Source organism: Taurulus bubalis (genome assembly GCF_910589615.1).
Source record: "Taurulus bubalis genome assembly, chromosome: 3".
In the NCBI taxonomy this organism is placed as follows: Eukaryota; Metazoa; Chordata; class Actinopteri; order Perciformes; family Cottidae; genus Taurulus; species Taurulus bubalis.
Window position 1 is genome coordinate 6,704,265 of NC_136591.1, and position 18,680 is coordinate 6,722,944.

Here is an 18,680-nt window from a genome sequence, read left to right on the forward strand (position 1 = left end):
TGAAGTGAAAGTGATGTCACAAAAGGTTCCATCATATTGCATGCTCAAAGTCTAGTGTGAAATGCAAACCAAGGACCTTTTTCTGTCTTTAGGCTCCGATCATAACTTAAGATCATTAGTGCAGAGGCTAAACTTCAGGTTCAGGCGACAGACTCACTCTTCATCAGTCAGAGAAATGCCTGCTGCTGCGCTCAATGCTGAGATGGAGAGGTGGGAGGGGGGGAATATATGGTTCAGCGTTTCCCCCTCACAAGAACAGCACAGTAATCAATTCCGTTTAGTACAAATCCAATGCACTTAAACTTCCAGCGCGAATAACTAGAGGCTGCAGAGCAGAGGTACATTTATCGATAAAGCAATTAATTTAAACTCCTCCCCCCACCTAATATAGCCCCGCCCCCTCCGGAATGCTGCCTCTCCCCCACCCGCGGTAAAAAGAAAAAGAAAAAAGGGCACTCAGGTAAACGCCAAACAGGAACAATAACATTAAGATAACAATGTATCATTTTTAGTCAGCTCAAGCTATCATGAGAGGAAAATGATAGTTTGGATAATGTTTGTTTGAGTGGAAAATAAACCCCAAAAGACGTACTATTTCACTTTCATGTGGATAACTTAGCTAAACTTTATTCGCGGGGATGGGGGGGCAACACCACGACGTCTTTGTACCGGTAACGTTTCCTTTTTGTAAAGTAACGTGCTGCAACGTCATTTATTGACGACACCACACTGACGCTGACTCCGCGGTCCGGTGCAAGATGTTAACAGGGGTGAGCACCAGTCTGTCCGCCACAGAGGAGAGAGACAGGGAGGAAGATACGAGGAGCATCCAGAGCTCCTCCGTCACCTCCGTCAAGTGCCACCGAAACAGGTACAGCACGACCGGAATTACATGGTCAGCCTTCAACGTAAAAGGGCGAATTCCGGGGATATAAAGCGAGGTGAGTATACGGAGCTATGAGCACTGTCATTGTTTTATGTTCAAAATAAGGCAAATAACGACAAGAATTTGTCGCTGTCGCTGTAATGCCGCAGGAGCATTTATAGTGAGGGGCGTGTAGCAAGCTGTGTGCTGGAAGCTGGGGTTTTATTTTGAAAATGCCAGTCGGCGGCCGCGCTTTTATTTTCTCTGGCTTCACGCGCTTTCTCCGGCTGTCAGAGCTCGGTCGGGCTCGTAGAGACAGCAGGATGCCAAGGGGAGCACTCCGACCCACGGCGTCCCTTTTACCGTCTCCCGGCGTCGTCTCTCGGCCACAGAAACTCTAATGGGCGTTTTTATCCTCCCTTTACCGTCCTCGACGCTTGGATATTTTCGGAAGCCGCGAAATGAAGCGAATGAATGTGAGCAACAAGAAGTGTCCTGTTGTTGTGCCTCCTCTCTCCCTCTCTCTGTGGATGCGGTGCCTCTGTGGTTTTTTTAGTTGTCTGTTTGCAGAGGATTTAATGTAGTGTTCTGTAGTGGAGTACCCAACTTTCCCCCCGCTTTTTGTTGTCTTTTTTCGAGGTTTCCCCGTCTTTGAAACACAGATTTCAGGATAGACCAACTCTGGGAAAACCAGCGACTTGACATCTGTTCCTGGCGGAATAACCAATCGTTGCGGTTATTCGCCTTTACAAGCATCTTATCTGGGGTGGGAATACGACTGATGCTTGCCTTGCTCGTCTATCCGAGTTGTGTGTCGTGTGGTGTCGTACTGTTTATCTGTTTGTCCCACAGTGGCATGAATATCCATGAATGCGTCCAAGGACATGTATACAAATTACGCATGCACCGTGACGGTAGTAGGCTGTGCGTAACATCCTAGTATTGTATCCCCGTCACACGAAGACAAGAAGAACCACGTTCAATGTCATGTCTTTGTTTTAGAGAAGAGGCATAGCCACCCAAACTTACTTGTGTGTGTGTGTGTGTGTGAGTGCGCGTGTGTGTCATGGGCGTTATGAGTATGGCAAGGTTTTGTCACGCTGAAACATGGAGTAAAATATTCAAAAAAAATGCTTGTACATTTCATGTGAGAGAAAAGATCAAACTGACACTTCTTACAAAGTGCACTATTAAACAAAATGACCAGTGGAGCATTTTTTTTTAACCAAATAACGAAATGCGTTTTTGAAAGTCTTAGAGGCGCATTTGTGCGCGCGGGAATTAAGTCAATGTCAGTAAATGTGTCCAAAGTTAGCAGCAAATTAAAAAGCTATTATATGCAGGGCCCACGCCTCTGCCATAATTAACGCGCCCCGTGCGTGCGTGTGCGTGTGTGTGTGTGGATTGTGCGCGTGAAGCATGCACGTCTGGTCTGGCCATGTGCGCCCCTGGCCGCCGCGCTAACGTGCCCCTTTCTGTGCGTGTGCGTGTTTGTGTTTGTGTGCGTGCGTGCAGCCACGCTGGAAGTCGCCCACCATGTGGCCGTCGGGAGTGGGGAGCAGGCAGCCCTGCCCGCGGGAGTCGGCGCTGCGCAAGGCGGCCATCAGCGGCAACATCAACGCCCTGCCGTACCACGTCCCCACCGGCCGCAGCGTCCGGGTCTTCATCTGTGCCAACCCCGACGGTAAGTCAGTGCTCCACCCCCACACACTCACACACACACACACACACACACACACACACACACACACACACACACACACACACACACACACACACACACACACCATCATACACGCTCTTCTTCAAGCCGGCAGACCCTCACATTCCACAAGACACCGTTTTTTTGTGTGGTGACTCATTTTAGAAATATGAAGAAAATAAGATTACCCATTGGGCTTTTTAGGATGTGTTTAATTCTTTGCAGTATATGTTCATATTTTTTAAGTATAGCGGTTTAGTAGCACACAGATCGTCTTACTTGTTTTGACAGATTTTGAGAAATAGTCCGAAAACAAATTGCAGCTATCGCCTATTAGGGCACAACATTACAAAAAAAAATAACTCAAGCAAGGAAAAGGTCAATGCATCAGGATATGAAACATTTTCCAAGCATGTGATCTTGTGAGCCGGTATTGATTCAGGCCCATTTTGATGGAAAAACCAGGGCTCTCCGATTAAGGTCTGACATACGATCCACTTAACCTTATGGAACAACTGGAAAATATCTAAAATTAGGTTACACTTGGCCATGTGACAACCTGACAAAAAAAATACATTGGCGCATGATTTATTCCAATATGCCAACAAAACAACATATTGCTCTCGACATAGAGTGCATGGTGTGAGCAGAGTGCAAGACAGTTGGGTCGTGAGGGAGACACCCAGTTGCAGCTCTGTATTTGAATATGCCCTGTGGGCAAGGGGGTAAAAATAGGCTCAGTAAAACTGGAGTAAACAAGGCAAGGGAAGTAGAGTAGGCTATGAGAAGGAAAGGGAGAGAGAAGGAGGGCACGTCAGAATCAAAAAGAGAGGTCGCTTTTGTCGATAGATCACCGCCATTGGCTTGCCCTCACCGAGCAAATACCTGTGAACCCAAAAAAGACTGAATTGGCCCCGGATCATTGCGCTGTTACGGCGAGACGTCTGGCACTGTTTATCCACCTGTAGCTGACTCAGTCTTTCAGACCTTCCCGCCGCAGCACAAATTTAACGCTCCATTCAACGCGTGGATGGAAAAAAGGATGAGGGAGGGGGGGGGGCTATTACAAGTAGTTCTTTTCACACCGGCGGCACAAGCGGAAAGACACACACCTCAGCCTGAGCTGTGAAAAGAGCTAATTTGGATGTGCTGTTTCCAGTGAAGCGAGTTGCTGGTATCCAGTGCCATATTTTGCTTCAGCAAAGGCGCAGATCATCGCTGATTCCCTTTGCTTTGATAAAATCACATTTGCATTAAGGTATTCTTTGCATCTATTTGTTTTATCTAGCTCTCGGGTGATTTTACTCCATTGCAGTATTCCAGTTTCAGCTGTAATCGGTTACTGAACACATTTAAATGGTTTCCTATAACGTTTGTTCGGCGCTACGAAGCTTACCTTAAAAGTAAGCGCTCATGAGGAAATACCGTTACTCACAGCTGTGACCCAGGTCTGCCCTCAGTCCTGCTGCAAAACCACGTTTCTCCATGTTCACTAGAGGGGGCTGTCCATGCACTTATTTAAGCATTCACCTTACTGTACATGCAGAATGTGGTCAAATCAGACAAGCGACCAATCACATGGCCGCAATGGATACAGTTCCAGTTCTGATGGCATCCAGTAACAACAAGAGAGCACCTCTCTGCTTCAGCGTCACCCTTTCAGTCCAACATTTGGATTTAGATTTCCCCAAAAGCATCCTACTAAGGCAACACACTCTCACTCCCAACTCGTCAAACACCGACGCTGTGATGTCACTTTCTATCAACCCCTCTAGCGTCAGTTTTGGAAGTGCAGGGATGGCAGTTTCATTTAAAATCATTCTATTTTTAAATAAACTTCCGTCTTCTCAGGAAGTTAGGTTTAGGCAAAACAAAATAAACACTCAACATGGTTGATGTGAACTTGACGGACCAACGACTCGCGTCACGTAACACGAACAGTAGCCTCCTTGATGAAAGTCCTGTTTTTGTTCGACTCGTTCTCAGGCGATCCTGCTACTCTGTGTCTGGGAGGGTTGGCAGTCAAAATTGGCCAAACATGAAATGCAAAACAAAGCTGCCGCTTTGAACTGAACTTTAGTCGGACACTCTGTTTGTATTTATTCTCTTCCATCATTATGGTTATTATTAAATGGGCTTGGAGGAAAAAAATAGACCAGACAGACGCCGGAACCGTCCGGTGCCCACGGAGCTCTGCAAAGGCAAGATGGCTAGGCCTGATGTGTGTGTGTGTGTGTGTGTGTGTGTGTGTGTGTGTGTGTGTGTGTGTGTGTGTGTCCAGCTGTGTTGCTCTCAGAACACACAAATGAATATTGAAAAAGTTTCAATTCGTCTGCGCCATCGGATCCGCTCTTCTGATCCGCCTTTTACAGAGACCTCAATTTAAACAATAATTTAGAAAAGCACATTGTCTTCCCCAGAAGGAAGTTGACAGAAGAGAGTAGTTTGAGTTATCAGCACCGCATGCAGATGCTGTACATTAGGAGGCTCACTCCACAATGCCGTGACATGGAATGCATAAGTATTCCAGAGTGTTTGCCAAAATGTAAGCTAAACAACTCATTTGAGTGGATTTACATCCTCCTTCCATAATGTTAATGAAACACTCAAGTTCTTGGCTCAGGTGGGTGAATCTGTGCATGTGTGTGTTTGTGCGTGTGTGTGTGTGTGTGTGTGTGTGTGTGAGCGTGGCCACAGATATCTGCTCTTGCCAGTAGCCAGACGGCAGCAACAAACCAGAGAAAAGCTTAACATGATTTATTTTTGTGTTTGTGTATACTGCACTCAGTGCATTATGCAGTCTCCTCTGTCAATATTGTGTGTGTGTGTGTGTGTGTGTGTGTTTAGTCGTAGAGATCCATATAAGCATATCTGGACTCCATTACCGTGCTGTAGTCACCTCAGGGGCTCTGGCATCGGTTGTGTGCAATAGGCCGCTACCTGTATGCAAGCTATCACTTAAGCTGTTTAAAGTTGATAAAAGCTCGAGGCCTTAGGGAAAATCCATCCGCCCGTCCAAAGCGCCATCATCAAGGCGAAAGCATGTCACCACGGATACCACTAATTATATCACAAATCACCCCGCAATTATTCCCACTCTTTCAATTGACTCTATTTATCTTTTTTAAGCTTGTGTTGTATAGGTTTGTAGCTCAGATTTCCGTAATTCAATGGTCTTTTTTACTTTAGGAACACCTCCCTTTCTCTCCGTAATCATCCACTTTTTTGAATTGAGTCTGGTGGAAGGAACAATGGAGAGAGTGGGATAGGTGGAAAGGCGGACAGAGGGAGAGCGGACGGGTGGAAAATACTGTGTCAAGGGTGGCTTTTGTTTAATAAATTGCTTTTCAGGGGCGAGTGAGTTCCCGATTTTTTTTTTGGGGTGAGCCCGGCCCCGTTCTGCGCAATGTGAAGTTTATGACGTGTTTGTTAGCTTATTTCGTCTCCCCTTGTGTCGTCCTGGCCTCCTGGCCCCCTCTCTTCTCCTGAAGGGAGGGAGAAATTTCACTCTGACTAGTTTGGCAGCAGTTTTTCGTGACCTCTCAGAGTGCTGGGGAACAATTCTGCACCCCCAGGACATCGTTTTGACAATTTCAGCAGTTGCCCTCACACTCGTCCAACTCCCTGGGTGTTTGGACCATTTCGTGGAACATACTGTAAAAAAATATCTCATCAGGGAATGATTGCAGCTGGTAGCAAGCAGCCCGCTGGATACACCTGAATAAAATTACACCGTGCTTATCCACTTATAACCAACACAATTAACCTCGAGAAAGCTAGCGTGGTCTGCAAGTGGTTTATAACTAATGGGGATTTTATGTGCACATCAAGGGCTCTGCTGGGGAGAGTTTGGAGACTTAATGCTGATCATTGAGATTGAAAATGAACAAAATCGTACCAGTAACTTATAATATATGTTTCGTTCAATGTCCTCCTGGAGGATATATTCATTTTTGTAATCTCTCACTATTTTTAACTACTTTTATAGTCTTGCCAAACCAAGTTTTCTTTAGTTTTGCGCATTAAAATGTTGCTCCATCGAAGGTGTTATCCAGATCACCATATGTTCTACTTCTAATTGTGCATATTCATGGGTTTCCAAACTCTAATTCCCAGATTTCTTTTTATGTAACAACTTCACACAATGAATATTTAACACATCTCTCACACTTTAATTCTGCTTGGAATATATTCTCCTCACTTCTCGAGATCCCGCCCTATCAAGGACACTGACAGAAAAGACTTAGTGCATGGAAAGATTTATCATCCCTAAAAAACACAGTTTTTCGAGATTAAAAAGTAATAATGAGGATTGGAAAATAAAATGTGATGATCTGTCTGCGAGGTTCCTAGTGAGGTAGTATACAATAAATGGGATAAACACTATACCCAAGCTCCTCATGTTCACCTTCATAAGCTTACCACCTACTACTAAACGCTTGATATATTTGCTTATGCTAATTTGCTGGAAACAGGGCTGGTATTATGTTGATCGCTGTAAAGCAATATTGAACGTTTAATTTTATTACTGTATATTTGACACGTGAATTAGTATGTAAAAAATAAATATACCGAGTTTCAGCTTATAACCAACAGAAACCTCAGCCGGATATAAGACCATGTCTGCCATATTTCTTTCAGTCTTCATTAAAACACATTTGGCAGGAAACAAACAGACCTGGCAACCCTGCATTGACCTCGTCGGTCAATGATTTGTCTGAGATTGTTGAACATATCTGTATTTATGCCCTGACATTGGTAAGAACATGTCAGTTCTAACGTCCATCCCCAAATATATGTATTTAGCCCTGATCCAAATGGTGACTAAAGATGCAGCAGATTTATAAAGTATATGTATAAGCGTGGCATCACACCTTGGCATCATTGTTCAACTACAAGAATAGAACCGGCACGATATTGTATTTTTGCCAATATGCAATACGTTGATATTTCCAAACCCATTTTGTCCGATGCCAATGCACTTGTATTCATTTCCACTGAACTGCAGAGACAATCAAATCTCTCCTGTAGAGCAATTAGCATTGTGGTATTGTTATGCCCCTGTTATCCTGATGGATGCAGACATGAAACACAATGTTTTCACAATGTACACAAATCACTGTGCAGAATAAGAAAACTACTTCCAGCTCATGTAAAACATGTCGTATTCATTCTGATGTAACGCGTCCTGAGCACACACAGAAATGTTTACAGCAGCAAAGGCCCCCATGTACACTCACTGGCAACACATCTCAAATGTCAAAAAAATAAAGGATAATACTGAGTGAAGTTTAGAGAGAATGAAGAAGACATCAGTCAATATCAGTCCTTCTTCCCGTCCTCTGTCCTTCCGCTGATGTGATTCACGGCCTGGAGGTACCGCTGGTACAGGGACGAGGGGCTGTTTTCTCTCAGCCAGCAGTTAAATGGATGGTTAACGGGCCTGTACTTGTATAGCGCCTTTCTACTCTTCCCACCACTCAAAGCGCTTTAACACTCCATGTCATCCGTCATCTGTTCCAACAATTCACTGCGAGCCAAGGCCAGCGCGCTGCGCTTGTTGCATGCACAGGTGCCACCTGCCCGTGAGGACTCACTCAGCGCCGGAAATACACAAGGGCAAAAGGGCAAAACTGACCCTAAGAAATATACGTTTGCCCCTGATATCACTAGGAGAGGGGAAAAAACATTTCCTCTAATAATTATGATAATTTAATGAACTCGTCAAAAACATCGTAGCCTATAAGACCCGGTCCAGTTGCCATAGAATGTTTTAGATTTTCGCCTTGACTGTTGCGTGTGCGGAGTTCGGCCTTTGGCAAAAAGCCAAGATTCAGCGATTCGCGCATGCGCAGGCAGCAGGCTCATTTTTGGGTACAAGACACAAGCACTTTGGCTCGTTTCTATTGAACCCGGAGCAGGAGAGCTACTCCGGTGCTCCTCGCAGGAGAGCGAGCGCTATAGGCTTCACCCTGGGAGCGTTTCAAAGACGCTTTGCTTTTCACGCCACACATTCTTCGACTCTCTCTGTCCGCTGGTGTGTGGGGCTCAGCGCTCACCTGTGCGCGCACACGCACGTGTCTGTGCGCATCGGGGCGGAACTCCGCCGTGCGCGATACCGAGAGCAGTGAAGAGTTGTAAACGTGCGACCAGAGAGAGACAGAAATGACAAGCCGTCGTGTAGATAAGATCAATAACATAAGGCCGTTTAGTTTGTTTAATAACAGAAAAAGGTTATTTGGGAAAGAGAACCTATAGATAATAATAATACGTATATTTATTATTTTGAACGAAGGTTAAATGTTATTTCACAACTTTCAAAAATGCCCCCATTTAAAAAAAAAAAAATGCCCCTGGATTTCAGACAGTGGGGGCAAAAATTGCCCCCTACAAAATATGTAAATTTCCTACCCTGGACTCACTAACGCATTCACACAGACATTCACACACAAGAGTCTTCCCCAAGGACACGTCCACACGGACTGGAGGGAGCCGGGGGATCGAACCGCCGATCCTCTGATTGGAGGACGACCCGCTGTGTGTGTGTGTGTGTCTGTGTGTGAGTTTGTCGAGGAGCTCAGAGAGCAGAGGAGATGCTGCAGCAAGATAATAAATTACACAATTTGTTTTTAGTACTGATAACTGCTAACGTTGTAGCTTATCAATAGCCTTCTACGAACTTTATAATTTAGCCCGAGTCGGATCTATAATAGCGGGTTTCGGTTCCTGTCTTTACAAGCCATTGAAAAGGAAATATTAATTTCTTGCCCATGCCGATATTTCATTTTAAAGCCCTTATCTGTCGATACCGATGACGAGCTGATATCATTGCGCATCCCGAGAATAAATTTGACATAAAATCTGCCGTGTTTGATATAATCATGGCTGATTGGACCATCTGAGATTATGTCAGGAGGCAAGAGATTTTAATCTTAAATCTACAAGATAACCCGAGGTGTCCATGGTTACAGACTCTTGACAATCAGTCATCGTGGCGGGCTGTAATTGGGCTGTAAAACGTGTAGTGTGTTCCCAGCAAAAAGACTGTTCCCAAGGCAACAGCTGCTAGCACAGATGTTACCCAATGAACTTGTTACAGTACATCTTTGTGTTGGGTAGAGTAACACCGGTTCTCCCTACAACCACTCTATGGTTATTTAATCATGCACAATTGAGGTTACTGGCGGAGAAACAGGGAAGTCCCCATCACGGTTGCATCAAGTCATCACCATGATTTACTGTGAAGGTTGTTTTTTCTTCCCCTCGATGCTTAACATCAAGTGTGGACGGTGGCGCAACAACCTCCAGTGGATTTCCCTCCCCATGATTCAGTGGTATTCTGCTCCAACACGAGGGTCTCCCTGTGCTCAGGAAATGCAGGAACATCTGGCCTTTACGGATGGCTGATTTACACAGCAACAATTTGCCTTTAGCATCTTCCAGGTCATTCGGTATCGATTTGCTCACTGACTGTGCGTTTGCATAATTGCGGTTCAGCCTCAGTTCTGCACATGAGAGAGTTCGTGAGCTGCACGGAGCGACACGAACTTCAAGTTATGGAGCAACGGCGCTGAATAAACTGAAATATGCAGCGATGAGATGCTGCGTTCGGCAAGACAAGTGAGAGGGAGAATGGCATGAATCTGAACTAAGGCTGCAACAAAAGATGAAAATTGATTGATCTGTTTTTACATTAATTGTTCAGTCTATAACATGTGTTGTAAAACCATAATGTGTCTATATGTGTGCATTTGACCAGTAAAATAATTGAATATACGAGACCAGCCTGTTTCAACATGGGGCCGATCTGAACTAATAACATCACTGATGCGTGAAAATATACTCTAGAGACCTTAAAATTATGATTGCCAATATCTTTCAAAAGGATGTTGCAGATATCCGTAATGAATATCCAGTCTAGCTAACAGGCTAAACGGTTTATCCAACGGTTTATCCAACAGGGACACCGTTTCTGGAGGCAGAAATTTCAGAGTAGCATATCTCTGAATCTGATGAACCCTTTAAGCACCTCTCTCACACACACACACACACAGTCACACACACTGTAGCATCCATGTCAATGTGGATGACCACCGTGTTACAGCTTCGGTCTATTTGCTGAGACACTTGTCTTGTTGACTTCTCCCTCTCTTTTAATCAGAGATCTCTAAGCTGCCGTGCATACCGAGAGCCTCTGGAGTGTCGTATCTCGAGGAGAGCAGAGTGATTGCTTTGTCAGAGGCTTGTTGATGAGATGATGACCGCTATCTAGAGGAATGAAGCACCAGCTGAAGCAATGTCAGCGTTTGGTTTAGCTGTTTGGCTTTGTTAACAATAGCTTCCGTAGTAATTAGGAGGAGTACTGAGGATTAAATCATGCAACAAATGCCAAACAATCTCTGGTTTCAGTTTTTCAAATGTGAGGATTTGAGGATTCATTGCACTGGGAATTGGATATATTTGGGTTTGGAATGTAGGTTAGAAGAAGCAGGCATTATGAAGATGTAATTCTAATAGGCATGTCTCACTTGAATCACCTTTTAAAGACTAAACAAACGATTGGAAAATGAAAAGGATTGATGGTAATTGGCCTTGTATTGAGTATAAAGGAAAGAAGGAAGCGTCGTGAACAAACATTTCACTTTATTTCGATTTATTTATTTACAGTCTGTGTTCTTTAGAGGAGGAGGACAGGAAAGAAAGGGAAGTGTGAAAGACAAAACAAAGGACTGACAGGATGAATCTGAAAGGAGAGATAGATCGGTCGGCACTATTGAAATATACAGATTGGAAAATTGGAGGGAGGGACACACACAGCGAGAAAGAGGGCGAATGCAACATCCAGTCTTTGTTCCTTTGCATGTGGGTGTGTACACAACAGACACACACGCACATACGTCAGGCTGCCATAACTCATCATCGTCCCACCAAAAGAGAGAGAGAGAAAGAGAGAGGGGGGAGGCGTCTTGCCGTTATCAGCACAACACAAACAACAACACAGTTTAGTCTGTCAGGTGGAGACACCGAGCAGCAGCATGCACGTTTGCGTCGCACGACCTTTCTGCGCCTCGCGTGCAAATAACATAAACTACAAGCTGCATCCCTGTTAGATGTAACGAGTTTACTGTAACGCATCAGATGGAATTAGATGAGCGCTCCACTGATGCCATTTATTCCATTTGCATACTATTACAGCCGTTGAGCTTTTGATTTGACATTTCGCTCGGGTGGCCGTGGGCGGATGTGTGTACGGTCAGGGCCTAAAACCGTGCTAAAGATAGACGAGGGGAAGATTCGTCAGACTAAATTTGTGGGCTCTTCTGCTCACGCTGCGTATGACACGGTTAGCGGCGGAGGGGAGCGTTTTTGCGCGGCGTCCACCATGTGTGCTTCTTGGTCACACAGGGCTCTCTCTCTCTCTCTCTCTCTCTCTCTCTCTATCTGTCGGGCATGTTCTGTTTTTAACTATACGTCCACACCCTTCAGAAAAAGAGAGGGAGGAAGAGACTGCGCCTGTCCAAATACATTACAGTAACCATTTGGAAGACAGTGAAAAAGAGACGACGGGAGGAAAGAAAGTGGGACACAACAAGAAGCCGTGGGCACTCACTCTGCGACTGTCCAATATGATCACTGCCTTTGTGATGCTGCATAATCCCACATTCTTCAACAGTGTGTGCCGGGCCTGCTGCTGTCTGCAGCTCTTCTAGTATTTGTTATGGGTGTAAAAAAAAAAGGATCGACATAAATGCTGTTGTGCTGCTGACGTTAATAGTGTTGTATTGGAGGTGAATAGTTGATAAGTCTATTTATTGATCAAAAAATGACTCTTTTTTTTTTTTTTGTCACCTGTTGTCCCAGCTGTCCTATTAAGATGCCTGTTGAATGTCAATCTGGAGTATTTTATTTCTGCTTTCAACCCAGACAAAGACCTACAAAGATCAGATCTGGTCTGAGGAGATTTTAACATTATATTCTGAGCAGAAATATAGCAGCATGTAAAGATTGAGTGGAGTAATGTCTACTTGAGCAGAGAATGACATCGCTCTCCCCCATGTGTTTTATTCCAAGCTTTGTTTACATGGTCGCGCCAGCCGTTTAAGGTTAACCATCAATTCAATTCAGTTTATTTTATACAGCCCAACATCACAAATACAAGTTTGCCTCGGAGGGCTTTACAATCTGTACATATGACATCCCTGTCCCGGGACCTCACATCGGATCAGGAAAAACTCCCCCAATAAAAGATAGAAAGATCAGGACGTTGGCATTGCATTGCTTTTTCTATTCCTCGATCTCCGATAATGTTAAATTGAAGCAACCAATCCATGTTGTAAAATTGACATGAGGAGCACAAAGGTTCTGTTCAGTTACATTATGATGCGTTCAGGCTCTGTCCAGTGAAAATGAGATAAATTATCGCGTTATCATAATGTATTTCAGTATAATCTCCTAAAATGTAGTTTTGGCGATTAACTTGAATAAACATAGCTGTTTGAAGATGTTTATCACCGTTAGCTGCGACCCGCCGGCTCGGCCGCTGCCATGTTGAGAGCCGTGTGGAGACAATAGATATGCTCTGAATTACGAATTCAGCACCTTTTAAGAGAGAGTCAAACAAGCTCTGCTTCTCGTCTCTATGTTATGCTTGTTTTTTCTGGTGCTTGTTTGTTAAACATGTCCTATTTCTTTGGTCTCCAGACACAGAGGCGGAGAGGAACGCACTGAAAGAGCACGTCTACCCCAAACTACGAGACTTCTGCAGGGAGAACTATGGAATTGAATTCCAGGTAACTGACTGCATTTCCCTTTTCCCACTGAGATTCCTTCCTTCGATTTATTTTCTCTTTTTCTCTAGTTTTCCAATACTGACTGTTAAGTGCCTCCAAATCTACTCCATGGCTTACAACAGTGCCTGGAGGGGCCCCAAAGCAGCGTGCCGAGATCTCTGTCCCTTCAAGCGGACAGAAGGCCAGCGAAGATAAGGCTTCCATCAGCGAAGGCTGGCACAAATCTAGCAGTGGATAAGGCGGCATGATGCGAGGGCCTTCCCTTTGTTGTTGCAGCATTCCCTCCCTGTGGTGTCCACTGATCAAGATCATTTGCATTGCAAATCAGCATCACTGTACACGGAGAGATTGCTATCAGAGGTTTGTTTGTTCAACAAATGCAGGGGAGCCCTCGAGTCAGGGAGAGATTTCTGCCATAGATTGTTCCTCGAAGGATTCGAGGAGATTTCCGTGCGATGAAGGGACCTCAGTGACCCCCTGAATTGTTTTGCGAAGCTGAAGTCAGCAGGGCGTCTGCGGCTAATTTTCATTTCATGCCAAGACTGTTTGGATTGTAAACAGCTGAAAGCACAAACCAAATCAAAAAGGTGTTGTAACAAGACTTCATACAATAGTGCTTAGATCACCTCCCACGCTTTGGCAGAGTTCTGGGTCTTTGCAATGGCAAAAACACAAATTGTACACACAAACAGTACCGGTTGTACAGGAAATAGCCATGTGCAAATATGTACTTATGTTTGAACACTAGGTCCTAATGGCAGTCAGACTGAATCAGTTTTTGAATATATTACTCTGTAGACCGAGAGGTCTTATAATGGCGGCCTGATTGGAAGACTTGAGATGAGAGGGAGTAGTGAAGGGTCCTGTGTGATGAGGTTTGTTTTATGTCTAAAGGTTAAATTAAGAAATTCATAAATATACCCTGGCTTGCTGCGCACAAGTTGAAAGCTCACTGTATTAGTCCGGTTTTTACTTGAGTTGGATGCACTATAGCAGTAGCAATAGGACTTCAACAGGAATTGCTTTGTCATGTTACACTTGAAATTGTTGTCTTGTTTTAAGCTTATCCATGATGGTTTGAATACAATTCAAACGCTCTTTTCTATTCCTAAATGGTTTGTCGAGGAGACCAGCCAGTCAGTGAATGGGTCATGAGTCATTTACCATTCAACGAATCGCTCCAACTGTATAAGGTCAAAGGATCAAAGACGCGGTAACCAGGCAGGACGATCTCACAACCAATGCCGAATCTCTCAAATGTCTGCGTGTGGCAGGGAAGTGCCAGATAATGCAAGAGGAGCCAGGAGGAGACGTTTTTGGCTCCGGTATCTGTGGCCACGTGTCTGTCTGGTGATTCAGCTCGCTGTGACGAAGCGTGAGCTGAAATGATTATGCAGAGGGCCTGGGAGTTTATACTATGACTCACTTACTCTCCCTCCTCCTCATCTTCCTCTATCCGACCCCCCCCCATCACACTCCTCATCACCACCCACGCTAAGTGAGTGAGTGAGAGTTGGCACCTTGGCTAAAACCACAGATTACTTTGGCTTGATAATATTTTATATATTTCCAAGTACGTGTGAGTTGACGTTTTGGTTACGTGTCACGTTACGCGCGAAGTCCCGCGTGTCGTTTATGTACGTTGCGTTGTAGCCCGAGTAGATCATTTTGCATTCATCTTTTGCTTTGATTTGTAATTTATGTGCGATTCCCGCCTCCCTTTTCACACACACACACTTCGTCTTTCACACACACATCCGCTGGCACACACTGACACACATATGCCAAGCTGATAAAAAACCCAATTCTCCCCGGTCCCTCATCACTTGGCTCAGTTTCCATCCAGAACGCTCCCTTAAGAGGATGGAGCGGGATCGCAGGAGAAGGAGTGAGGGATGGAAGAGGGCGCGGAAATCCAGCCCAGGGGCAGACGGCTGCGTCCTCATTCAGTCAGCGCACAGCAGCTGGGATCAGGCGAGATCCCCTTTTTAACATTTGTGTCTGCTAACTTTTTTTTATAACACAGTAAGCAAAACAGACACACATACAGATCCGGGTGAGACACAGAACACTGCTGGTGTGTGGACACTTGCTCTAATACAGCTTCATTCGGGGGAAACTCTCCGACCTTATAGTGATCTTTAAGACAGTCAGTCTCAGAACATTAGTCTGAAATTGGACCCAGCTAAGGGGTCCAGGTTGTATTTAATTGAATGAGGTATGTTGTATTGGCACTCATATGGGGTGTAACACCTGGACTGGACACGATAGAGAGACGCATGCTGCATTATAATCATTTTAAGAGAAAACTGTGTTTTTTTTTACACGAGGCAGAGTGCAATGATGAAATGAATTACTGCTCCGTCGACCATGGCTGCTTGCTAATTGGACTTCTCTTTTTTGGACCACATTTTGCATCGGATCTAATTATTCTCCGGTTTTCTTTGGATTGGTTTGGAATTCTTGCTTTGAATATTAATTGATTTGTTTACATCCAGGTTGAGATTGATTTTTCACTGTGTGTTTGTATGATAAATACATTGTATTATGTCTTTTTCTTTATTTGGTGGCTTGGAAGGCTCCTGAGCAACATTGGAATATGCATTTTGTCTTTCATATGTGGTCTGCTGCCACCTGTACGACGTATGTCTCTTTTGTTGTTGTTTCACTGTGTGCTGGAAACCAAACTAGTGTCCAATTTGTCAGATTGATAAAGTTATTCATCCATTCTCTAGTTTTTTTAACTGTGAAGAGAGTTTTCTTCTCGACGTAACGTGTTGTTTCCTTTCCAAATGTATTGGTAGAGTACCTGATATCGGCACAGCTCATTAAAGCTGGTTTTGGTGACGTGGAGCTAAAAATACATCCAAGTATTTAAACTTGTATATGTTGTAAAGTTACATTTCGTCTAAGTCACACATGGCCGAGGCGATATGTTCAAATCTTGCAACCCAACACCGTCAGTCCAACAACTGTTGATTGCCGATATCTCGGGTGATGTGTGTGTCCAAAAGCTCTCTTTACTTTACAAACACAACCCTACACCTTCTGAACTCAAGTTTATTTTGCATTCCACTTCCACAGAAACAAAATAAAACTCACAAAAAAACGTGTAGTTAGTTTTTTCCACTTTACTTCCACCGACGGCCCGGTTTATAGACTCAATCCCCAGTCCAGTTATTATTGCTGTGCACACGCTTGACTGTCACTTTCTCATCTCGCTTTTAAATCCCAGTTCCCCTTATCTTAACCCATCTTCCACTTCTTCATCAATCATCTTGTTACAGCGCAATCACCTCCGCCCACATGCAGGAGTTAAACCGAATCTCGGGGTTACTGGAAGCATCGCCGTAAATAATGTGGTCGGACCGCTGTTGCCAAACTCTCTGTCCGTCACACGCAGTGAGACAGTGCAATTATAATAAAAGTTTCCCAGCCACGGCTGTGAGATTCTGTTCATCGGCTGTCACTCCGACGTCTTTTACAAAAAGCAAGATGGGAGGAGAAATGAGGGGTGAGATGACATTTCACGACCATTTTTTGTAGCCCATAATGCTTGAACTTTTAAAAAGCGGGAACACGTCTGTCAATTTAGCTTCGTCAAAAAAAGACACAATGCTCTTAGAATATGTCACCCACTTAAAAAGGTAATAGCTCATACTTATATATATATATAAATATATAAATATATATATATATATATATATATATATATATATATATATATATATATATATATACTGAAAATATAAAGTAGAATGTGAATATACCTTTTACCGTATCGCTTTTTTTTTATTGAAGGGAAAGCTCAAGTCTATATATTTGTATCGTGTCTTCAGATGGATATTTCCAAGATGTACAGTAAAATGTCAGGAGAAACCGATCAAAGCATGACGTATTCAATGCCCTTTCATCGGTTCACCTGCTCAATGTGTCTCTCGTTCTTCTCTCAGTCTGCTCCCTTCACTCCTTGGCAGTCGGCCATCATCTCCATTCACTTTCCACCTCCGAGACTGCTGTTTTCTCCATTCAGTCTACGGAAAAACACGTCAACATGCCAACTGCCTCCGCAGCAAAGATAATCAAAAATCAAACATGAAATGCCTCAAAGGCTTCAGTTACACTTTATACTAGTAAAACCCATGGGAGAGATACTCATTCTTATTACTGTCACCATGATGATTACATTTTCACCCCTGCCAGTTTATCCATTGTCAGCAGGACCTCTCAGAAAATAGGAGCATGGTTAGTTATGTGACATTTGATGGGCAGATAGGCCTGGGAAGAATGTGTTTTTATCAAAAACATGGCGACTTCTTCATAATATTGTTAGTATATTGAGAGATGAGTGATCGTAAAATGCCGAATAGTTCTCATTTATTTCAAGTGGCCTCTAGCAACACCTCAACGTTTTCACCCACACTTCTCCATGAAGAGGAGCGTTCTTTATGAATGTTTTCAAGTTGCAACCCAAAAATAAGCTGATTCATGCATACCCGCATTGGTCAACAGTGCTGTGATTAGTTTGTCCTTGCCGGTGTAGTTATTGGTTTGTGGAGCTTCCAAGTCGTTTCTGCTCCCATTTAACTCTGAAGCATCTCCATCTGGCGTGGAGATCTCAGCTAACATTAAGGGCAACACCACCTAAATCTGGAGCTGCTCCATAGACAATGAATGGGAAGGAGTTTGTGGACCCACAGAATGTTGGCTTTCCTTTTATATCCAAATGAGCTTTATTCTACTGTAGTGTTCTCAGTCCTGAAACAGAAAAGACATCCATACGGACCTTTTTGGTGCCGACGTTATGATTACATCACAGTGTTAGCTGGAGGCAAAACAAAGGAAAGACTGGAGGCAAACCTCAGAGTAGTGGGCTAGAGTTAATTACACACAGAACATTTCCTCTTGCTGTGTTGTTGGGGGGGACAAAATCGTAGGAGTATGGCTCCAACAGACCTTTTGAGATGGCAAACTATGATTTGAGACTCTAGCGAGCTACAATATTGGCGAAGCGCTTCACAGATGGAGACAAAATGTTGCTAATAGTTTAGCTTAGGCTTTTGCTCACCTGCTTCAGCGTGGAGCTCACCTGCTCACGCAGAAAGCTAAACTATGAGAGAGATGGAAAGAAAATGTATTAAAAAAAGCTAGACACTATTAGCTTTAACGATTAGCACAGTTCCCCTTTAAGAATGCTGGTTTCTAAAGCTCCTTTCGTTGAAAAGGGCACTGTCAGCAGAAGAGTTAGGAATCTTCTGCCTTGGCAAATGCATCTCCCTGAGTAGTTTTATTAAAAAGGTCTGCTCCCTCCTCCGCTGGTGCC

At 44.0% G+C, this 18,680-nt stretch overlaps 1 protein-coding gene across 1 annotated transcript in view; it reads left to right on the forward strand.

Moving 5' to 3' along the window:
* Positions 1-1,326: 1,326 nt before the first annotated feature.
* The window catches only part of LOC306734047 (NACHT and WD repeat domain-containing protein 2-like), a gene marked incomplete at both ends in the record, with an annotated part of 39,287 nt that continues 21,933 nt past the window's right edge, over positions 1,327-18,680 (forward strand). Inside the window, 3 exons of the mRNA XM_079215376.1 lie at positions 1,327-1,341; positions 2,381-2,549; positions 13,269-13,357. Coding sequence (XP_079071502.1) covers positions 1,327-1,341; positions 2,381-2,549; positions 13,269-13,357 — 273 coding nt within the window. The remainder of the gene's footprint in view (positions 1,342-2,380; positions 2,550-13,268; positions 13,358-18,680) is intronic.